At 39.5% G+C, this 23,794-nt stretch overlaps 2 protein-coding genes across 3 annotated transcripts; one reads left to right on the top strand and one right to left on the bottom strand.

Moving 5' to 3' along the window:
- The first annotated feature begins 2,597 nt into the window (after positions 1 to 2,597).
- On the top strand, positions 2,598 to 6,399 carry glipr2l (GLI pathogenesis-related 2, like). Of its 2 annotated transcripts, XM_038273066.1 has the most exons (5): positions 2,602 to 2,974; positions 3,549 to 3,657; positions 4,393 to 4,496; positions 4,952 to 5,032; positions 5,664 to 6,399. In XM_038273066.1, exons 1-5 carry the CDS (start codon positions 2,962 to 2,964, stop codon positions 5,828 to 5,830), a joined length of 474 nt encoding a protein of 157 aa, XP_038128994.1. In that variant the 5' UTR covers positions 2,602 to 2,961; the 3' UTR covers positions 5,831 to 6,399. The 2 variants fall into 2 exon arrangements, with proteins under 2 accessions (XP_038128995.1, XP_038128994.1); XM_038273067.1 differs by lacking the exon at positions 4,952 to 5,032 and having other exon boundaries at positions 2,598 to 2,974.
- An 850-nt stretch (positions 6,400 to 7,249) lies between these two features.
- On the bottom strand, positions 7,250 to 22,515 carry nacad (NAC alpha domain containing). The gene is made up of 10 exons (XM_038273065.1): positions 22,122 to 22,515; positions 16,752 to 17,035; positions 11,429 to 16,655; positions 11,031 to 11,270; positions 10,717 to 10,808; positions 10,240 to 10,308; positions 8,155 to 8,301; positions 7,930 to 8,064; positions 7,698 to 7,820; positions 7,250 to 7,413 (listed from the first exon to the last, which is right to left on the bottom strand). The coding sequence occupies exons 1-10, from the start codon at positions 22,204 to 22,206 to the stop codon at positions 7,399 to 7,401; spliced, it is 6,417 nt and encodes a 2,138-aa protein (XP_038128993.1). The 5' UTR covers positions 22,207 to 22,515; the 3' UTR covers positions 7,250 to 7,398.
- Between the last annotated feature and the right edge of the window lie 1,279 nt (positions 22,516 to 23,794).

Below are 23,794 nucleotides of genomic sequence, written 5' to 3'. Positions count from 1 at the left end.
AAGGGAGCAGTGGGCTTCCACTGTGCGGTGCCTAGGGAGCAGTGTTAAGGTTCTTGCTCAGGAACCAAGAGTGGAGGCTGTGTGGATCAGACAGGTGACTTAGAGCACAAGTGCACTGCTCCAACCACTAGGCCAACACTCCCCTAAAACCATTTGGACCCAAGGAATGTCTCTATTGAATCAAATATCTAGTAAATTCAGCTGATTACATTTCTTACTACATTTCTTAAGTAGAAAGTGTTTCTATATATATTATAACAAAACAGAAAACTGGACTTTTTATAACAGGGTGCGATGATAGACAGTGGTGAACATAGGAGCGTGATGCTTCTTCTCCAGCTTGTGAAAAACTCTGCTGGAAATCTCTGCTGCCAGTCGAGGGCCTTGCTGCACTACTGGCGCTGCACTGGCAGGTTCAGTTAAACCAAATTTACTTTAATAAAAATAGACATATTAAGGACCCAATAGTTTTTACATCAAAATTATGTCAAGCTAACTGGGATGAATCCTTCACTCTATTTTTAGCACCATCAACCATGAACTACAGAAATGGTTTGTTGGCTGGGTTCCAGCCCTGTGACTTTCACTGAGTTCTGTTCTTTAAAACACATTTTCTTCTTCTCTGTGCTGCTCTGTCTCGACACTCCCACACTCTAATTAAATCACTTCACCCATCTGTTCACCCTTTGGCCCTACCTTTCATGACAATGCCTTCTAAAACCACTGGGTGTTGCACTTGAGCAACAGCATCTCTGTCTTAAATAGCTTAAACTGAAAGTCAACTCAGGCCATAAGGTGTGTAACAAACAGAGCAATTTGACCTGATATTGCCTTTTTATTACAGGGAGGCTGAAATAAGGGCAGAGATAGCAGCAGGAATAACACCATAACTTTAAATAGAGGGAGTTATACTGTTTTTCTGCAAGGGTTCATCACTTACCTCACTGTTGTCCACCAAAGTCCAGAAGTCTTTGAAGTAGCTGAAGTAGCGTTTTAAGACTTCTAGATGTCAAAAAAGTTTTTCTTCCTTTTCTTACTGAATTTCTTTAGATCAGAGAGGGATATGCCCCTTTCTGGATTTTTATCCTAATTTATGTTACCATACAAATAAAAGACCCATGATTACAAATCTTGGAGTAATAAGTCCTCTGATGTGGCTGGTCAAATTTAACCCACCTTGTGCTTGTCAAATTTATTTCCTAAAGGGGGCATTTAGGTTTTACATACGACCAGTTTTGTTTTGTTGGGTATTGTCCTTGAAATGCTCACTGGAGAACATCTTTTTGTTTACTAACGATATGTTGGCCTAATTAAATAATGGATTTAATAATTCGAATTATTTAATCACAACAAAAATGGAAAATCAAACAAGCAAAATTGTGCTAACAGAATCATACTGTAGGCTATTTAAAAGTAGGAACTTGATCACCCTGACCTCAAAAATGTAAAGAAACTGATGTATTTCTTTACTTTTCAAATTATTTTAATTGACCAGTAGTTAGAAAGGTTGTTATCTTTGAGATGTCGACTAACTGTTAAGTCTTGAATGAATGAGCTGGGTCACTTGTGTTCTACCATTTGTTTGTGCAGCTGTTGTTCTGCCTCAACAGGACTGCATTCTTTGCAATAATAGAAATCATAACCCTTTAAGCACAGTTTGTAATGTCAGTGGAGTGAACCACTAGTTTCTGTATGATATTAGTCCAACAAACTAAAAATAAACTTATGCTCACTGATAGGAAATTGAGCTTTTTCATGAAAGCCCAGCTGTGTTCGCATCACATAGTTTAGTCATTTTGGAATTGTATGGTAGCTTGTCTTCTTTTAACATTAATTGTTTACATAAAAATCACAACACAGGCTTAAACTGAAAGGCAACCAGACTTTCGCTTAGTTTTTTTAGAAGACGTTTCGACACCATGGATAGGTGTCAAAACATAAAGAAAACTGAGCAAAAGTCCAGTTGATTCCCATTTTAAGCCTGTTTTGTGGTCGCCAGGACCCGAATGACAGAGAATTTGCACAGGCACATATACATAAGAATAATTTTTTCCAAAAGTGCATATACAGACTTTTGAAGATCTGAGTTATGAGATGTAAAGTGAATTATGACTTGTCACTGAGAACAATTCGAGCTGTATGTTTATTTTGAGCTTGGAAAAGTAATTTATTTTTAACAGGTAGCATAACTCATACGGACAAAACAAAGAGTTTTAACTTGCACTTCAGCTTGATCCAATGTGAGTCATTTCTCTTTCTCATGTCAGATGCAGTTGGTGAATTGCTCAATCAAAGCCTTTCCATCCAGACTCAAAATATTGTTGCTACTCTTGAGAGTTTTGCTGATAACTTATTTATGCAAAAAGGTTACCACCCTAAAGCAATGCACTAAAAGTGGCATTACTCATTTGTCCCAGCTCTACATAATACCTCCCAATGCTGCATCATGCAGTAATTGACCATGTGGTTCAGGCCACAGCTGGCATGGATAGGGATTTCCCACACTAGTTTCTTCAAAAGCCATATAAGGGAGTGTGTCTCATACTGATGAGGTCATCAGTGATTGAATGGGCTCCCCTTTCATTTGCAGAAACAAGAGAGTGGGTGTGTTTGCCTCTGAGCAATAAAGATAGCTGATGGCCTGTAGATAGAGGACTCTGCGGCTAGCAGCAAGGCGTTCCAGGTTGTGCTGAGCGAGGTAAACTGTAGATTAGGAACAAATGTTGTGCAATGAGTATTGCAAAAAGAGGAATATCTGAAGAGGAACTGTGAACCCTTTGTAACATGAATCCTGTGAAAGAGAGGCAAGAAAGACTTTAAACGCATGGATCGGGAGCTGTTTCAGATGATCTTTAAAAGTATAAGAAGAGTGGAAACACATTAAAAAGAAGAGCAGACAAAAAAAAAAAAAAAAGGCTGGGCTCACCCAACTCTACACCGAGGATCGAGTGATTCAGCAAGATGGGAAAATCAGGTAAGTTGAAATTGCTGCCTGGTTATTACACACATCATTTCATTTCTTTATGGTTTGCAACATTCCAACACAGAAAAACACAAAAGTGCATGAGCATAGATTGATAATGTTGAAGTAGTACTGTAAAGTAGAGCAAACAAACCTGCAGTAAAAGCTGTGTTCCTTCTCTTAAATTTACCATCTTTAACTGCTTTAATTCTCATTAGATAGTTGATAAACAATCACAGAATCTCTCCTTTGTATAAATATCTGAATGGGTCTATTGTTTTAGGACTGGAGATTGTGAGAGTAATGAAAAGCCCAGTGAGTGGTAGGCACTGAGTGGCTGTGTGGAGCAGAGAGTGACAAAAGGGCTGATCTAGCTAATGTTTTCTTATTCATGGTATGAGGTCAGTCAGTCTTGTCATTTTGGCTCCAAGGTCACACACACTTCTGTTTTAAACACTCATGCATTAGCCTTAACACTCATACACCAGCCTCTGTTTTTATGCTCATACACAAGTCTCTGTGTTGTATCCTTGCATTCCTGCTCTAATCAGATGTCTTACTGCTCCTTTCTTTTTCTGCCACTCAGCCTCCAAGCAGTTTGCTGAAGAGGTGCTGCAGTGCCATAATGAGTACAGGAAGAAGCACCAGGCTCCCCCACTAAAGCTGTGCAGTAAACTGAGCAGAGAGGCTGCACGGTGGGTAATGAAACACACACACAGGTCATATTCTGCTATAATTATGGGGGATTTCTGATGACTGCTATTCATTTTCTAATCCAGACCTTATCCCTAATCCTACCCAGTAACACGTAAACCCAACCTAACCTAAATTTATTACTTAGTCCTAATTTTAACCCCTAATATCTAAATTTCTAAGCTTAACACAGGTGATTTGATCATTTGGCTGCTGCTTCATTAGGATGCTAAAATTAAACCAGCAGTAATAAGCCTAATTCAGGTGAATGAGAAGGCAAAACAGACCAACTTTTAGTTATTTTTCCTCTGGATTATATTTAGATAAGCAATTACTGCCATAGCGTGCAGATGCTTGGTTAGAGCAGTGCGCTTGTGCTCTGAGAAGGTTGCATAACCGGTTTGATCCCCACAACCTGCACTATGGGTCCCTGAGCAAGACCCTTAACCCCACACTGCTCCACGGGTGCCGCACAATGGCAGCCCACTGCAGCCCAAGGGAATGGGTTAAGATGCAGAGGTAAATTTCTGCAGTGTGAGAATTTTTTAATTTAATTGAATGCTTCATTTACAGAATGGCATAAGAATCCTTACATTTAGATGATGTTTGCTGTAACTAAACTTTAAAAACACTTTCTGTGTGCAGAAATCTATTTCTATTAAGATCTATGATTTAAAAGAAGTACAAAAAAATTTTGTGTAAACATTTTTTTTTCCTTTTTTTTTTTTTGGTTTTAGTTATGCTGAAAGTCTGGCTAGCACACGAATCCTGAAGCACAGCGTGGAGTCCAGCAGGGGGAGCTGTGGAGAGAACTTGGCTTGGGCTTCCTATGACCAAACTGGTAAATACAGCCGCAATAAAATCTTATTTTTATTAACCACTCCAACCACAGAGGCTGAAGCCATGCAGCATTTTAGATGTAACTTTGTTTGTGCTTTAAATATTATCCCTCTGATTAAAATCAAAAAACACATCAACCGGGTCAGTGTAGTATAGTAAGTCGCCTAGAGTAAATGCTATGCACTGACATGCAGTTGATGTTGCTGAACAGCTGGACTCTATTTTCTCTCCACTTCAGACTATGACTCACTGCACAAATATGTCAGCAGAGGGAAATTATTGATAAAACAGTTCAGTACTTGTTGACATAAGAAGTGGCAACAGAGACCTCATGAGCCTAGGAAGTTGTCTCACAATGAGAGTTGGCATAGATTTTTCTGACATTTAGAAAAAGCAGTATTAATTTGAGTGACCTATTAACGGGTGTCATTTTTAAAAAATTCAATGCTGATTTAGGGAAGGATGTGGCAGATCGCTGGTATGAAGAAGTAAAGCAATACAACTTCAACCGTCCCACCGGATTCTCTAGTGGCACTGGTGAGATTCACACATTTTTTTTTTCTATCTCATCTCATATTTTCTTTTCTCTCTTAGTTTTCAACAGCTTGTTCGCCTGCAGTGTCGCTTTCTGTTTGCGTACTGTTTCTCTTGCTTTCTCTCAATGTCACACTCGTGTAAAAGCGTTACAAAGTTGGGCGCTATTTCTGAGCTAATGCCACTGTGTGACTTGGTATCCATCCAATGGGAAACTGAGGGAGATTCCAAGTCATATTCAGAGCTGAATATGACTTTGGAATATGAAGCCACATTCCCCATCCAGTCTGCTCAAATTCCTCCTCATGGTTTCCAGATGCTGGAATGTGTGTTGGTGTAAAATAAATAGCACATAAGGAGGGTGACTATCAGAAATCCCAGTGGCTTGCACAAATTTATGTAGCATTTATTGCAAGAGAGGGAGGGGATGTAAACTGTTAGGGACATGGGTAGGGGTTCAGATTAATGGTGGACAAAAAAAAAAAACATCCGCCTCTTGTAAATGTTTGGCTGAACCTAAGTGTGAGTACTCAGCTGCAGACATGTTTGAACAAAATGTTCTTCACTCTTGTTCCATGTACTTTTGTTTCTTTCAAGGTTTGATCTTATTTTTTTCTTTTTTTTATACCCTCAGGCCATTTCACTGCGATGGTGTGGAAGAGCAGCAAGAAGTTGGGTGTGGGAAAAGCCACAGCTTCCGATGGATCTTCCTTTGTTGTTGCAAGATATTTCCCAGCAGGGAATATTACAAACCAGGGACACTTTGAGAATAATGTCCTCCCACCTAAAACTGGCTCTTAGGACCTGTTGATCCTTCTGGACCCAAAAACATTTCTTCATATTTAAAGCTTCCTTTCATGCAGACTCCCTGGAGAAAACAGCAGCACATTTGGCTGAATAGAAAACCAAACTATGGGCTTGTAAAATTTTGAAAGGAATTTACCTTACCTTTTGACTGCAAAGGATTGTAAGGCAGAGTGTTCAAAGTACCCAGCAGTTTATTTGTTTACAACCATAGTTGTTTTGTATCATAAATGAGATTTTACCCTAAATTTGCACACTAACATATTTTTTTTCCTGTTTTAAGTTTTAGTCGATTCAGAGAAAAGGTCACCAAAATGCAGACATTGCTTAAATTTGAAGCTGATGACTGCACACCCCTGGAATGTCCTTGTTGTTGCTCCTTTTTGTCCGTGAAGACGCTGCAGGCTTGTTCTGTGTATTCACACCCTAACACATTTCAGTTTGAGATGAGGCAACGTATCCGCGGCCCTGAAAAATCTGTTTTCTTTGGACTACACAAAGATTTTCTTTTACCATCAAGTGTGTTTCATTGTGTAAATATTAAAGATATATGAAAAACCTTTAAAGCAAGTATATTAAATTGTGTCTCAAACAAAGAATCAAACTGATAACCTACCTTGCAAAAGATCAAATTCACTACCTTTTTTTTTTTTTTTTTTACATTTAATCACCCTCAAATCCTGTTGTGTTTTTTGTGTTTGACCAACACAAACTATAACAAATATCTGAAATGGAAGGAAAAAGATACAGGGATTTCCATTATTTCTGCAGGCATGCTTTTTAGCCCCTGTTGCTCTGAGAACATAAAATCAAATCCTTCACAACTGATTTATCATCAGAATTCACCTAATTAGTAAGTAAAGCCCACCTGTGTGATTCAATCTATAACTTAACCTGTTCATTAAAGGCCTTAGTGGTTTGTCAGAGGACATTAACCAAGAGCGTAGTAGAAACACAGCAGACACAAGTCTATGGGAAGGAAGTGGGGAAATTTAAAGGAAGGTTACAAAACAATATTTGAAAATTACACAGAAATGGAAAAGAGCATGATATAGTTTCAATCTGACCAATCTGTGGCTGCCCATAACGGGGATGGTAAAGAAACATGCTTGTTAAAAACAACAAAATACTTAGGACTGTAGTAAGAGTTCCAACCTAACAGGATAATGGAGCCTGAAGGTACAGCCAGATGGTTAATGGAATTATCAGTCTGGAAACTTGGGAAAAGGAGCATTAATCTAGATTTAATCTACAATTTTTCTTTTTAAATTTCCAGTTCACAGTTATTAACTACTGTTTATCACACATAAATCACATCATTGGCTTATTTGTAGTTTAAACCTGGCAAAATGATTTTGTCACCATGTTTTGCTATATGTAGCTCTGTTTTGAGTCTTCCTGGAAGAACAAGCCTTATTGCTTACAGAGTTCACACTGGAACTTTTCTTAGACTTTATTGAGCAGAGTGGGGATACAACATACAGCAGCAGCGATAGAGAAGAGTATGTGGTACTTGGGCTTTATAGGCAGGAGAAAGGGTGCTGGGAATCAACTGTCCTCTGTCTTCACATGGTCAGCTCCTATAATAAAAAAATAAAAAATAAAAATAGAAGCAAGTCAGAAAAAAACAAGAAAAGCATGTAAGTAACTTAGCATGATCCTGTGCTGCCATCTAGTGGACATAGTACTTAACATTAAGGGGTTTCTCAGTGACAACAGTAGGATTCCTCATATTTGTCCTCTGTTCTCTCTTGTCAGCCTTCTCTTCTTCCCAGCCTGTTCCATGGCTATGACTCATTGTTTTGTTTGCCATTTACCCGCCCCCTCCCAGCCTGCCTTCCCTCCATCTCTCCTTTGTCCTTACCATAATAGCATTCACAATGTCGTTCTTGTTGTGTTTGAGTGCGCGGATGGCCTTGGCTCGTGACACATTGGCCTGAGCCATCACCAGTTCAATGTCTCTCTGCTCCAGACCTCCGTCATCCACCTGATTTGCAGAAAGGAACAATGTTGGCAATATTATATTTGATACAATATTTATTGCAACCCTGACTGTTTGACAGGTGCTGAAAAATTAAACTTTAGATTGTATGTACCTCCTCTTCCTCCTCTTCACTCTCCTCCTTGATGGTAAGGCTTGGTGGAGCAGGGGGAGCCAATCGAGAGGGGGAGACAGGCACCTTGAATTTCTCTGCAGCTGCTTTGTGAGCCTGCTGAGATAAGTCCTCAATCTGCAACAAATGAAGAATAGAACAGGATATCTGGATGCAGGTCCAAATTTAATGAAAATTCAAATTATCAGGTGGTTATTGAAGATATACCTTTGCCTCTCCAAATACGATATAAATATCAGACATAGGACTTTTGAAAACATCTGGCCTGCTGATAACAAACAAGATACTCTTGGACTTCCTGATCGTAATTCTGGTCACACCATGGACTGGCTTCAGACCCAGTTTAGACATGGCCTGTAGACAGAATACTAGAGTTAGGAATACAAATTAAACAATGCTTTTTTCGAATTTATTTATCAAAAATTAAAAAAAAATAAAAAATATCTAAGCAAATCATATATAAACACTCAAAACACATGTATCATCTTTTACAATGGTTTGCCCATATTTACATTTTTCTTAACAATGCTAGCATGAGCATCACTGCTTTTCTGGGGATGGCATCCACCATCTTTGCAGACTGTGGGGTGTCAGAATTCAGCACTGGACAGAACAGAGCTATACCTTGACTGACTGGGACAAGCTTTCATGTTTCATGCTGTCTGAGATGCTAAAGTCTCAACAAAGCTACTATTTGCCGATGCCATACTATCAGAAGCACATAATCAGGCTTACACACACATTTCAGAACCTTCCTACCTTAGAATGAGCATCATCAAGGGGGATTCTATGGTATTGCATGTAAAATGCATTAGACTACATATCACAATGACACATTTTAAATTTCTTGACTACTTTATTTAACTTTTTTAACATAGCATTTCCTTATGCAGTTTGTGCGCTGACTGCACACACAATAGGCAAAAATTCCACACTGTTAGGGTGATTTTGTTAAGAGAAAATTGCAATGTTCAGGTCAGAGTGGTGTATGGTTAGGTCTATTGTCAAACACATACATGTATTACCAAATTTTAGGCTATTTATAAAAGAGATTAAGCCATACAGCCCTTATCAAGCTAGATCAAACATGACTTTATCTGTTACCCTGGGATTTTTTTTTTATTCAGATTTTGTGAAATGGCCTTCGGGATGGTCAATTTTCCACCTTTATTTTGACTTACATCCTGTACAACTTGCCTGAAATAAATCTGATAGAAAAAGAGGAAAACTTTGAAATATTGATAATCTTTGTCATTCTAATTGTGCATTTCACCCAAAATTGTCTTTTGCACATCAGCTTTAGGGAGCAATGAGAAGAGATACGCAGGGAACAACCTGGGACACTGATCAATCTTCTTTAGAGACCCAGGGTCTGTGGGGACTGAACTGGGTACTTGCAGCCTCCATTAGAATGCATGTACTCTGCTATATACATGGCTATCAATCCCTTCTCCTGCTAAAATGGAATAACCCAGATTAGAGACTGTGAATACTCTCATGCACTTTAATTATAAGAATTTTATCTTTAAGGCCAAAATGATTAAAAAAAACTATGAAAAAAAGCTATGATAAAAAGCTTCTGATGTTGCTTTTCTTTAAATTTCCACAACTCGGTTTTAACCCAGAAACATTTGCCAGAAGTCTGAATTTAAAAAATAATTTCATTTTTTAGGATCAAAGTCAGCAATAATATAAAAATATATCTCTGATTGTAAACCTAGGGGTTCAACCAAGAGATGTTCTTATGTCTGACAGGTTTAGAGAACCTTTATAAGCACCTGCTGCCAATGTGAAACAGACTTTGCATTGGTGTTAGCATCACTCTATGGGATACTCCTCAGCACAAAAGAGTCCTGTTTCTTGTTGGACAATATTGAATGTTTTGTGATTTTTTTCGAAGCAACCCCTTAGGTCCAAAGCTTGATTTTTTGGCAAACAGGGATTTTGGATGTCATATTCTTTGCCATGTGTTTGGATGTATTGATATTTAACTCAAAGCAAGAATTTTTATTAAAATTAATATTTCAAACACACCTGCAGCAGTCCTTTAATTGTATGTACTAATTTCCGAAAGATTATTTCACAGCTACACTTGTTTTCAAAACAGTTATAATGAGCTGAATATTTTGTGTAGAAATACATATATTTTTTTATATAACTTTTGTAAGTTTTTTATCTGATCACTGTTCACAATTTTGTGAAAATGAATGTGGAAATTGAGGCAAACACCATTTTATGTCTCTGCTAGAGCTTTACATCAGGTCTACAAACATTTAATGGCAATAGTCTGACCTTGCGTGCCTTCTTTTCACTGCGGCTTTGTTTTGGTCTGTTCAACCCATCATCTGCACTGGAAATACACTGAAAAAAAAGTTCAGTAGTGTTAATAAAATAAATAAAACTTCATCTGTTTAGAAAATTTGCTCATTTCCCAAATTACTGCCTTTTTACTGTCTTTTTAGCAACAGGTAGATAAATAGCAATAATCTGTTTATTGTCTATTGTGAAGCAGTTAAAAGCTCTATTAAGCCTTTTTTATGAAAAAATAAGCAAATATTACAAGGTAAATCAACAAATACTACAATGTATACTATGGTCATTGAGTCATTATTGTTTTTATCAATTTCCTCTGAAACCTTCCTTCCCTCTATAAGTATGAATATTAATCTTGTATCGTTCCATTTAGGATATGTAGGAACTCAGCGTTTAAGAGTCATAATATGGTATGATAAAGCTTTATTCACTTATAAAACTTTTATGCAAACTCACTGGTGGCTCAGATGGTCTCAGAGGCTCTAGCTCCTCAAGATCAGGCATCGAACCTTCACTCTCAGATTCATTGCAGGAAGCCAAAGTGGAACCTTGACAAGACAAGCACCAAAAAATAGAACGCAACAGCACTCAAAAATAGTCATAATTTATACCAGTGATAATAGTTGTTTTGTTTTTTCCTTTTCATTGTCATTAGTTAAATTTTTACTAAACAAGCAATTACCAAAAACAAAGGTAGTGGGCTGGTATTACAGAGAGCTAAGGAAATGTCATCCAACAGGACAAATGGGAAAAAAAAAAAAAAGACTCACTGTTGTTTTTAACAGACAGATCAATCTCTTCACAATTGCTGAGGTCATGGCTGATTGATGGTGTGCCAGTTGGGCGGTGGCTGGAGAAGGATTGGATTTCTTGCTCATCTGCTGGACCAGACTCATTTTTCAGAGATCCATTTCTGTCTTCTCCAGCTCCCTTAGGATTATTTGTGTGATCCTGCTTGAGTCCCCCACAACAATCCTCCCTGCCTGGTTCCTCTTCAGTTACACTAGTACCTTACATGACACAGATTCATTAACATAATTTAATCTTAAAACATTTTAACTTTTTCTCATCCATTCATAAAAGAGCAGATTATGTTCTTGTTTTACTGGTTCACCACTGGTTGTAAATAAGGGACCAAGGAAATGCAAGTGAGAAATGTTTCACTCACCTCTACAATTGTCTGGGGATAACCGGGTACATTCATCCTTCACCTGCTTCTGGGACTGGGTGCTGACAACAGATTGTAAATTTGGTTGAGAATAATCTGTAACATATGCTGAATCTAGACTCTCCCTTTCTTGGGTAGCTTTGGACGAGGCTATCGGCATGTTGGAAGGCATTGGGGGAGAAGAGACACTTTTAGATGATGGTGTTAAAAAGATATCATTGATCACTTGGGGATTTGTGTTTGGGGGGATTCCTGAACCCCCGGACTGTAATGATTGTTGCTGGGTTGGGAAGATAGGCTGGGATTCCTGGACAGGTGTAGAAAGGTCATCCAGTGACTCTATTGAGGCACAAGGTGGGGAGGAAGGTGGGGATTGCAGGGGCAGAGAGTATGAGGTGATATTTTGAGGTTTGCTGGAGCCATTGTCTATGTTGTTGTCATTAAAGTCCACTGTTCCTTCTCTCTGACTATCACACAATGGTCTTTTATCAAGTACTTCTTGTTTCTGGTGTGAGTCTTGGTTAATCGACATCATTGCATTAAGGTTATCTGTTCTACCTTTGTTGAATTTGCATTGTTCTTGTCTTTGAGATTTTTCGTCAGTACTGCTGAACTTATGTCCCTCCGACTTTGAAATGGATTCACCTTTGTGTGGCCCAGATGTTCCTTGCTGTAAGTCTGGTGATGAAAACATGTTAGCTTTGTAGTCTGGCTCAATTTTAATAATGTCTGGAGACCCGTCTGAGCATCCCCCTAGTGTAGAGTTTGGTTGGGCGGAGCATTGCTTTGGATCTTGGACAGTCTCAGGGCTAAAGTCTTTGCTACCACCTGCCTGAGATGTCCGAAGTTTATTTTGCTTTCTTTTCTTCCCTTTTGCAGAAGCCGCTTGTGTATCACTGCAAAGTTTGCCTTTTTGTACGAGTCTCTCAAAGTGTTGTGAGTCAATCAGTGTAGCAGAAGACATTTTTTGATTTCTTTGATTTTCACCCATTTTTTTATTTTCATCACCTCTTTGTTTTTGTTTGACCTCCGCACCCTCTTCCATTGAGTAACAAACAACATCATGCCTTTGTAAAAAGGCATCAGTAATCTTTGGTTCATCCATAGTGCTGTTCATTTCAGGGCTGATGTTACAATTTTTTTGATTGTGGCTCTGATGCTGCAACATCTCTGTGTCATCTTTATGTGTGCTCCTCAGTCTAGTGATGTTAGATCTGCATTTAAGGGGGAAATATCCAAATGATCCCTCTGGCAAAGAAAATGCATTATTCCCTACATAACTGGACTGATGCTCTGGAATAGTGTCATATCTTGACTCCGCTTCATACAGGAAATCAGCATTTTTGGGTTTTGCAGTCATATCAGTGTTATTGTTTGCTGAGATTATATAAATACTATCCTTTGTGTCTGCCATTTTATTAATGGGATCCTCTGATGGCTTTGCTTCTTCTTTAAGAGTCCTGTCAGAAATCTGGAGTGGCACCTCTTCAAGTGGAATATTAGACACAGATTCTTTGGCAGTGACACTGACACTCTGGTGTCTCATTTCACCTGACAGAGCATTTAGGCTCCCATACATGCCTTTATCAAAGTACTCATAGGCAGATTCAGTCGAACTCTTCCAATCGTCTTGAATTTGTGTTTCTTTTTTATCATTATTATTGCCTGGGTTCAAATTGCTTATGTCCTCCAGAAATCTGGCACTTCCGTCCTCTCCTCCACCTGCCTCTGAAATCTCTTCAATAGATTTCCAGTGGACTAAGTTGGACTCTGATATGCCCTCTTCTACCAACTCTTTATCCAAAATTTGGTCATTTTTACCACTCTGACTGTTGTTATCTTCCTCATCTAGAATAGAACCAAGAACATTGTCATAGTTTTCACATAGTTCACTGCTCATGTTAGAAACCAAAGCCGTCTCTGTTCTTTGGCCTTCTGTGTCACACATAAGAAGACTATCTGCCTCTAACTCATACTTCTTACCCAGGGACAAAGAAAGTGATTCCCCCCCACCCCAAACACCAAACTCTGACCCTGATCCAAATCCAAGACCAAAACCTAAACCAACTCTGGCATCACACCACGCCCCAGATTCAGAAACTGTATCTCTGCTGATATCTGTCTCTGAATTCTCTCTTTTGGGAGAGATTGCTAGGGGGGAGTGTAAAGATCCTACAGCTCCTAGTACCCCATCATCTGTACTTAAAGTATTCTCTCTTAGGTTCTCCAGGGAAGAGTCTCTTGGGCAGTGTTCAGGAGTGAGGGCTAAGTTATCGCCAAGTTCTGAAATCTTTTCTTGGGAAGTAGAAACAGGGATATTACTCGGGTTGGAATTTGGATCTTTGGGAGAGGAAAGCAGAACAAAGCCTTTATTCAAGTCATTGGTAGGAGTAACAATATTCCGTGGTGGAGAAGAATCCTTTTTTTTAAACTCTACGCTCCCTGACTCAGCTGAGGCATGCTCAGTACTATGATCGAGCTTGAAATCAGAGTCCCTGTTAAGACCTCGCCTACAAAGAGATCTTCCTTCACCAGGCACATCGTTTTTACCACAGAAAGACTTTGACAGGGCAACTCTGCTTGCCCCAACCGTCCTTTGGCTTTCAGAGTGGCCCTGACGAGGCTTTATGAGCAGTTTGAAGGAATCTCTTTCAGGTTTTCTTGTGTGCTCAGTCTGAGTTGAAGGTAGTTTCAAATCAACATCTTTTGCCCTAAGAATCTCTTCAGCTAAATCTGTTTTTCTCTCTTCAACACAGGTGAGAGAAGGAGGAAAACTAGTGTACTCAGTTGCAGAATCAGGTGATGTATGAATAGTAACAGGAATAGCGGATACAAAAGAACAGGGGTTATCTAGAGGCTTTGCCAGGGGGTTTAAAGAGACACCAGTACTTATTTGGCTTTTCCCATTTCTATTATTAAGGTCAGATTGGAAGTCTTGTTGGAAAGAGTTAACTTTTGAAGGTTCAAGTGGTTGCTGACTATCTGAGTTTTTTATTTCATTTTCTCTAATGGTAGGTTTCGCACCATCTTGAGGCTTAGGGCCCATAGGCACTTCCCAAGGTACCAATTGTAGGCTGTCATCTTTAGGGTGGGCTACAATGGTTTCAGACAGTTCAGTAGATTTGGATTGATCCTCTTCTTTGACAGTGTTTACTTGTGTGTGCAAAGGATCCTGTTCAGTCTCTGATTGGATTTCAGCTAGATCTGAGCTGTCTGCTGGTAGAGGTTCCAGAGATTGTGCATGTCTCTCAGTGCTGTACAGTCGTTCATCTTCCTCCCCATTATAAGAGGCGGAATCTAAAGAGTCATCTGTGTTATCTTGGTAGCAGAAAGATTCATCTAACCCTTCATTGATCGACATTTCTGAAAGTGAATGAAGGAGGGATGCTGAGCTTTCCTCAGCTTCATCTACCACAGCTTTGCTATCACATCCATCGTCAACATCATCATCATCATCTTCTTCTTCTAGCTCATCTTCCCTCTCCTCTCTCCCTTCTTCCTCTTCTTCCACAGCTTTCACTTCTACCTCAGCTTTCTCACCTAGCTCTGGCTGCCTGTTTGCATCCCCACTGTCATTAGGTTCTTCCCTTTCACCATCATCTGGTATGGAGTCAGTATTGTCACCCTCATTATGATAATCATAATGATCCAGTTCATCATCTTCATCATGATCTTCTACATCTGCCTCTTCCTCTCCTGCAGCATACGCATCAACATCTTGTCTTTCATTTCTGTCACTGACATCTATTTCATTTTCTTCTTCTGTAGGGAAAAGGGTGATTTCCATCGAGTCAGCCTTAAAGATTAGGCTTGTATGAAGTGGAAAGGAGATGAGGGAAGCAGGTATCATCCTCTCCTCATCATTTATATCTTCAGAACATGCACCCTGTGAGAGCATGAAGGAGCTTTGGCCAAGCCTTTCGAATGCTCCAGGGCAGAAATCATCCAGGGGAAGGAATGGTGAGTCAGGACCAAGGCTTGAAGATGCCATAGCCATGTTCTCTTTGTCAGGGGTCAAGGCAGAGTTGGGGATATCTTGGTGGGCCTGCATCTGTCTAAAATGTTCTTCTGATAAGCAACCCTCAAGAATTAGTTTCAGGCCTGATTGAGTGGGTCTAAAGTACCCAGCTCTGTTTACAGTTGTCTCATCTAAAGGGTAAAAGGAGCTTTCTGATTCAACTTCATCATCCTGGGAGTCACTGCTGCTACTGCTTTTTGCAGAGGGGATATTCTCTGTCACCCAGCATGGGCGACTAGTTCTGGAAATCTTAGCCTCTTCTCCTTTTGGGGTATCATCATCTTCAGAAATGATGGTCTCTGCTATATCTATCTGTGAATTTATAACAAATTCCCCAGGATGGTACAAACTGAAGTCCTCTGCCCTTTCCTCCTCTTGTGCTGTGACCAATCGCCCCCTCTCCTCTGCAACCTCATCTCCAATTTCTGACAAAGAGCTCACAAAGCAAGCAGGTGCCTCTTGTGTTTCTTCTATAAGGAGGAGGTTGGGAGAAGTGGATGGGGAGGTGGAGGATGTATAAGAAGATCTACAGCTGCCTCCTTCTGCTGTGATGTAAGAGCCAGATGGAGAAGTAAGAGGGGAATAAAGGTCTTCACTGTCAGATGGAGTACCAGGGGAAAGAGGAGATGCAGGGGAGCCAGGGTAGGAATGATGTTTAAGGTGCAAGCAGTGAGTAGCCATCTTGATTGGAGTGGATGGAGCTGTATAGTAAAGATCTGGGTCAATAGATGAGGGAATGCCAACTCGAAGGGGGTCAACGGGACAGGTTGGTTCAGTAAAGGACAGCGCAACTGGACAGGACAGCTCTGGAAAAGGGAGTGAAGGCACTTCATCTAGAGAGAGGGTCTCCTTGTCTTTTCTGCTGTCTTTTTTTATTTCATCAAATTTTGTAACTGATTTAGGAGATAGGGAGGAAATGTTTTTAATTACGTCCTGTGCATGTTCCTTTTCCTGATCCTCTGGTTTCTGGGGGATTTCAGATCTGATTTCTTTGTTGATGCTATCTAGTTTTAACTCTCTTGTTTGCAGCTGAGAACATGGAAAACTTGGGAGATATGGCAAAGGGATAGCTTGAGCTTTAGGCTGAGTGGGGACCTCCCCTTGAAGAACTTCTGTTGTTTTGAGCAGCGTCTCTTCACCCATCACAACTCTTGTGTCGATAGTCTGTGACTCTGGATAGTCACTTTCCACCTCAGATCCAGTAAGAACCTGTTTGTAAGAAATTCAACATATAACTACAGGTTATAAATGTATCTTGCATTATCAATATGGCAAAACTACAGGCACTCTAAATAAAGAGCACACCTTTATTCGTTCCATCTTAACAGGAATGTGGCGGTTGAATGGACCATGACCACCCAGTTTTCCCAATAGTCTGGCTGGGTTAATGCGATTATCTGACCCTTCGGGCTGTGGTCTTGGAGTACCAGAGGAGCTGGGTTTCACATGAAATAGTCTTGGCCCAAATGGAGAGGAGGATCCTGGGAGAAGCTTTTGTGGAGTGCTGGGAGACGGGCTCGATCCACTATCGTTCGGAGAGGAACCACTATCACTTGGAGTAGATTCTGTAGATGGATGTCTTGTCATGCCTGAGGATAACAAACATTATTTTAAAAAACTTTAAGTATGAAAAGACAATGTAGTATTAACAGCAGTTTAAAATAGAAAGAGTCTTAATCTGAGCAATTTAACAGAACCAGATTTAAAACAGGGGGAAATATGCATGATGAAACATCCTCTCGTATTAATTGTTCTTAGACCTTAATAATAATTAATGAAACACACACACAGTGGGTGAAATAAGTGTTTAGACAAGCCACCATTTTTCTCAGTACATATATATTTCTAGAGGTGCTATTGACATGACATTTTTCACCAGATATTGGTTACAATCCTCACTCATAAAGAAATCAAACTATAGATGTCCAGAAATTAAGTTGTGTAGTAATGTGGAATGGCACAGGGAAAAAGTATTGAACACATGAAGAAAGGGTGTTGGAAAAAAGCATGGAAAGCCAAGACACCAGACAAAATCTCTAAGTAATTAGAAAGCAATCCTCTCCATTGTCAGTGCTAATTAATATCAGCTGGTTCATTCCAAAATGGTGGCCAATAAAAAGATGTCTCTGGTATCAAACAAGACACATCTCATGATTGGTAAAAGTAAACAGCTTTTTCAAGACCTTTGCAACCTTATTGTTGCAAATCATAATGATGGCATTGGTTACAGAAGGATTTCTAAACTTCTGAATGTTCCTGTGAGCACTGTTGGGGGCATAATCGGAAATTGGAAAGAGAATGATTTCACCATAAACCGACCACAACCAAGTGTTTCTCGCAAAATTTCTGACAGAGGAGTGAAAAGAATGATCAGAAGAGTTGTCCAAGAGACAAAGACCACCCATGGAGAGCTTCACAAAGACCTGGAATCAGCAGATACAATTGTTTCAAAGAAAACAAGTAATACATTCAACAAACATGGCTTGTATGCACGCTCACCAAGATTCCATTGCTGATGGAAAAAGCATGTTGAAGCTAGTTTTATGTGTGCTGCAAAGCATTTAGACAAGACTGTAAAAATACTGTAAAAAAAATATAGTCTGGTCAGATGAGATCAAAATTTAACTCTTTGAATGTCATATTACACATCATGTTTGCATGTCAAATGGCACTGCACATTACCCGCTGCCATCTACCAGGATGATGAAGATGAAACATGGGTGGATATTTCAGCAAGACAATGAGCCCAAACGTACAGTAAAGGAAACTCTCGATTGGTTTCAGAGAAAGAAAATAAAGCTGCTGCAATGGCCCAGCCTATCCCCTGACTTTAATCCAGTAGAAAATCAATGGAAAGAACTAAAAATCAAAGTTAATAGAAGAGGCCCATGATATCTTCAAGATTTGAAGACTTTTTTTGAGTGTGAATTTCGGGGGCTGCGTCCTCCGAAGGCCAGATTCATCAGCCGATTACCTCATAGCGCGGCGCTGTGGCCTGTTTGGATTGGTAGACTCCTCATTACTCAGCTGGCAAATGCAGCCTTCTTCTTGCCCGATATGAAGGATGGGTCCGGTGTATCCTTTATAGCCTTGGGTATCCCCTGATTCATTGTGAATCCAAGCAAGCCGGCTGCTCCATGCTCAGAGAAAAAAGGCAAGGAGCGCCAAATAGTGATGAATATTTTAAGTGCAGTTTAACATAATACAAGTATATGAATAGTTCCATCCGAAATGAATGTAAATAGTTGTTTTAAGTGGTTATTGTGTGAGATATGTTGCAGGTAATGTTTGGTTAATTGAAAGGTCTTTTCTGCCCCTGTGCAAATAAGTTTGGCTAACATTTAAGCACAGATTCCAATATCTGTGCAGTGTGGGAACTGTAAACCTAATATTCGTGGTGATGGTAATGCTGCTGAAACTCCTTGAAAATGTAGTTAACACCTACAACCGTAGTGAGAAGTTTGGTATCCATTTTTTGCCTGCTTTGTTTATCAATTGTCCCAGTTGCTAGGTGACAGAGTTTACACTGAGTGAGGGGCGTGGAAGCCAGAGAAGGCTGGACCTGTTGGAATAGCCAAATTCTTCTAGTCTCCTTATTTTCATGGACCTCAAAGGATCCTTAAAAAAAATATCAGTGTGTTCAATACCTTTTCCCTGTGTCATTTAACTTTATTACAAATAATCTCATTTCTGGTAATCTATTATTTGATTTCTTTCTATGTGTGGATTGCATAGACTGTTACTGACATCTGTCAGTAACAGTCTATGGTTTCCTCATGTATGTGTGTGCATGGCTGTTTGTCCTGTTATGGATAGGTTGACCTTCAGCTTTTGCCCACTGAACGCTAGAGGAAGCAGCCATCCCACAACCCTGGAAAGATAAGTCAGTTCTACCTAAATAAAACATGTTCTTCTGGGAGCATGATTAAACATCAAAAACCAGTGGGATGAAATGACAGGGAAGGTGTAGAAACCTGGGTCACAGAGGCTGAGAGAGATGATTTTCTGACAATTCATGAGGGGAATAAATTCCCAAACTGAAAACTTGGAATGCATTACCTCTTTTTTTTCTGTTTCATTTGCCCTTTTTCTCTTAAACGATCTTTTTCCCTGGAAAGTGTTTTACTGAATCCCACAGAAGAAGCATATTTCTTGATTAACACAACAGACTCTTCATTTGCTCTACCAAATTAGCAATAGCAATGATGACCTCAACTGCCTGCCCGGTCATTGGCTATTATGCCACCTAACAATTGGTTGAATTGGTGCCAAACAGAACTGGTGCAAGACACAAACACAGCTATAGATATTCTCACATGGGGTTTGCAAAATGTCAAATCGAATATCAGTGTGTGCTTTTGAGAAAGCATCCCCTCATTTTATCTTGCTCTGTTATTTCAGGGATTCCATGGTTTTTGCCTTTCCTCCATGCTGCATCCCTGCCAAGCCTGAGATGGTGACAGGTGTGCACATCAGCAATTAGCATTTTTTCCTTATTGCTGCTATGTTACTACGCTAAATGGATGTTTGTGTTTGTGCTGAGTAATTTCCCAGAGGTAAGAACTAGTAAAAAAAATATGCACATTACAGCAAGCACAAAAGGCAACCCCAGTGCAACATTTTAATGTACTCTTTACCCTGGTTTCTTACCAATGCTTAGTCAGAAGATTATAGGTACTTGTTCATTTTTGCTTGACAGAAGAAAAAAAGAAAAAAACAATCAAATCATTTATCTGAATTTCTTCACATGTAGTGGTGCTTACGATGGACAATTGTTTGAGGGTTGTTTTCTTGTTTGTAAAGGTTGATTTTAACTTTCTATAAGCAGTTTTACCAGACTCACATGTCAGTTATTATGCTGGTGTTAATATGTTGGTTCATATGCAACTAACAACAACATAAATTAAGAGAGGAATGGGTGTAAAGACATAAAAGCTGATCGCCTACAGAATATGTTTCCCGATCCTGAATGGAATGAAATCCTTCTATTAAAACATATTGGTGACCTAATTTAACAGCTTATGTTCCTATTATATGCCAATAATTTTTTTATTTTTTAAGTCTACAGCATGTTGATCAATACAAGCTTCAAGATGGATTTCGCTGATACTCAGAAGCGAACGGCATCCAGCTCAACTCAGACACCAAAGGCAACTCTACAGTATTATATAAAAAATTTAGAAAAAAAAAACCTGCAAGTACAACCGCAAGGTACGAGAACAAGCAGAAAAGTGCTGCAGTTCCATGTTTTGGCCATAGTTAGCAGTATCATTAGAAAACGCTTTAATAACTCTTTAATGTATCAGCAGAAAACAGAACATACCTATATTTTGGGATATAAGTTTTTTCTCTAAATACTGTGGGTAGAGGATTTCATCTGTGTGAAATGCCAACTTGTGTATAGTTCTCACTATAGTATTATTTGTTTATCAAGTACATCTATCCAAGTTTCAATAACTATTGTCTTCCTAAGTGGATATTTAAAAATGTAATTTATATTTAGATTTTAAATGTCAGACTTTTTACTTAGCAACACAGTAATCATGCATCAATTAGCTCAGCAAAGTCAAACTCATGAACAACAAGTGTATTGGTATTACATAGAGCATGCAGTCAAGGTTCTGAACCAGAAAACAGATCATTACAATATATTTGGCAACATGAACCAATAAATCCGTCTTTGTCTTTTTCAGGTCAGAAGAAACGCAGTAAAACTGTGCACCAATTTGCCATGTGAAAAGCAGGCCGCAGCACACTGGAGCTGCGTCACAGACGCTGCAGCGCCGCCCCCCCCAGGGGTGCCTCTATTTTAGCTGCTAAGGTTGTTAGATGAAGAACAGGCATTTAATAGATGTCTGAGCCCTCTTTATCATGCACTGGGTCAAGTATGGTGTCAAGGTTTGGGTCAACTACATGCTAATGAAAAAAAACTTCATTTGTGTAAAAATATCTATGATAAACAATAAAAACATATACTCAATAAACAGGCAAGACCTGCCTAACTGAGCCATCATATACAGCACATTATTTCTAAAAAGTTATAAATAAATAAAAACGTCCAAGACCTGGGTGATGCAAGTTGATGTTTGTGCATTGGAGAGTGTGCTTCCATGCTGCTGTGTCATGTTCCCTTTACTGCTGGGGGAAGGGAGATACTAATGGGTTCTGCTTCCCTCTTACAGCTCACTAAAGCAGTGGATGTGAAAAGATGCTGGAGGGAGGAGGGATGAGGGGGAGTAGGGCAGCTTTAGGGTTGGGGCTTCAATAAGGATGGAATAAGACAATAAAAAAGGATTTGGAGGTCTTTAGGTAGAATTTAGAAAAAATATCTGTTTGAGTTTGTTAATAACATGGGTGAGGTCAGTTAAGAGCACGTTCGCTGCCCAGATTAGGGCAGAGGGAAAACATGCAGTTCAGTGAGGAGGCAAACAAGCAGTTGAATAAGAGCTTTCTTGAGTGGCACATTTAGATAAAAATAAATAATCCTCAAGTATTTCTATCCTTACAAGTTCTTTCTTCTTGTCAGGCACAATCTCTCTTACCATACAGCCAACATTTAATGTGATTTGTTTAAAGGTACTTCCTGACACACTCATACCCGTCTCTCTGTCTTCATTTCTATCTACAGGCTTAATGACCTCATCTTTATACTCTCTCCAAATCAAGAGCTCCTACCTGGTCCCGGAAGCCCCGTCTCCTCATCTCCCAGGTCCTGATGCTTGTCGCCGGGGACAGATCTATGACTGCTCTCCCCTGGCATGCTTCTCGCAGGATCTGTGTGGCTCTGACGCAATAATGTACCATGTAGACTGAGGAGGCAAGGTGAATAGGGAAAGTGAAGAAGGAGGAAGAACAGAGAGAGAGAGAAGGGAGGGGGGTTGATCTGAGTGCAACCCTGTGCTCAAATCTCCCTTGCAGCACGTGTATGTGAGACTGAGCGACGCGGACAGCAATAGTGAAAGACTGGGAGTCAGAGAGAAAGGGTGTGTGTGTGTGTTGGGTCCTTTCTGTGGTGCAGCACCATGATGCTGCTGTGGTGGGTGTGGACTTCAAAGCCTCCTGATGCTGCTTATCTGAATATGTGTGTTGACTCTGAGAGGGCGCTGCAGTATTCACTCCTGATGCCCAATCCCTGCTACCCCTCCTCCACCCCTCCTCCTGCCTCATTTTTCCTGTATCCCCCTCTTCCAACCTTACCCTCTTTTGCTTGAAGCCAAGCAATGACTGGATCTTAGAAGATGATGTCAGCAAATTTGTTCTGGTTTCTCAGTGCTGCCCCCCCAAGCTTGAAGGAAAGGACCAGTACTGCAAAAACAAGAGTTTAGCAGAAATGTGAGGAAGGGGGTTTCAAGGAAATCAAAACATAAGAGGAGAAAGAGAAACCAAAGACACAAAATGACCAGAGGATAAAAGAAAAATCTTAAGAGTATTCCCCTCATTATGCCGTTTGCCTTCTGCTCTAATTGTGTCCTCGAGGTGTCATCAGGGAGGATATTTCCCCTTAGCACTCTAGCAGCTAGTAACCTCCATCCTTTGTCTGATCTTATTTAGTCATAATTTGATATAATACAAAAGCTACTCAAAGAAGAGACTTGGATATGAAAATTAACACATTTTGATCCAAATCCAACATCCAAATTCTGAAGCCAGCAATTATAAAATTGAATTTACTTTATCATTTGCTGTATTCCTCAGATTATGTTTGTTAATATACTTTCCTTGTCAACAATGTTTACTCTGGAAGCAAGATCTTAGCAAATCAAGAGAACTTTGCTTTTTATCCTATGTACATCAAAATCATCATCAAAATATGCTAACCTACACAATTTCAGAAAAAAATATTTAGATTATTTCAGACTCTCTGGTGAACTATAAAACCAGCTGTTTTATATTGAAAAGGGGTGAAACAAGCATAAATGATGCTTTATTGCCACTTTCGTGGCTTGTGTCAATCTTTATCAAACAGGATCACCTGAATTAGATTAGTCACACTTCAGAATTGCTAAAATTAAATTCCCTACATCTGAAAACAATGCAAGAACCACAGAAAATGCTAAAACGATTAGAGCCCTTCACTTAAATGGACAAAATGCTCAGAAAACCATATTTTTGACATTTTAAACCAGTTTACCAGTTTCTTTGTTAAACTACACTTTATTTTTATTGTGTTCATAACCTTATGTCCAGAATCACTATAAAGTTAGTTCAATAAAATTCCTGTAGGATTTTGATAAGCTTTATAAAATAAATTTGTTTTTGTGTTTTAAACAGATTTAAACAGGTTCTAAAGGTTCTCTTATTTTAACATGCTCTGTAAGTTAACTTGTATATTTTTTTTGACATACGAC

This window comes from Cyprinodon tularosa, unplaced genomic scaffold (assembly GCF_016077235.1).
Source record: "Cyprinodon tularosa strain WSP-4 unplaced genomic scaffold, ASM1607723v1 ctg854, whole genome shotgun sequence".
Classification (NCBI taxonomy): domain Eukaryota; kingdom Metazoa; phylum Chordata; class Actinopteri; order Cyprinodontiformes; family Cyprinodontidae; genus Cyprinodon; species Cyprinodon tularosa.
The sequence above is the reverse complement of the archived record's forward strand: the minus strand, read 5'-3'. Positions and strand labels throughout refer to the sequence as shown.

Excerpts from the sequence above, each read along its gene's own strand:
- glipr2l (XM_038273066.1), top strand. Across the intron at positions 3,658-4,392 it reads CTGAGCAGAGAGGCTGCACG|TTATGCTGAAAGTCTGGCTA; the intron begins GTGGGTAATGAA and ends TTTTGGTTTTAG. Across the intron at positions 4,497-4,951 it reads GGCTTCCTATGACCAAACTG|GGAAGGATGTGGCAGATCGC; the intron begins GTAAATACAGCC and ends ATGCTGATTTAG.
- nacad (XM_038273065.1), bottom strand. The coding sequence starts at position 22,206 with ATGCCAGGGGAGAGCAGTCATAGATCTGTCCCCGGCGACAAGCATCAG. Across the intron at positions 11,271-11,428 it reads ATCCCCAGACAATTGTAGAG|GTACTAGTGTAACTGAAGAG; the intron begins GTGAGTGAAACA and ends GTGTCATGTAAG. Across the intron at positions 8,302-10,239 it reads GTGAAAAGAAGGCACGCAAG|GCCATGTCTAAACTGGGTCT; the intron begins GTCAGACTATTG and ends TTCTGTCTACAG.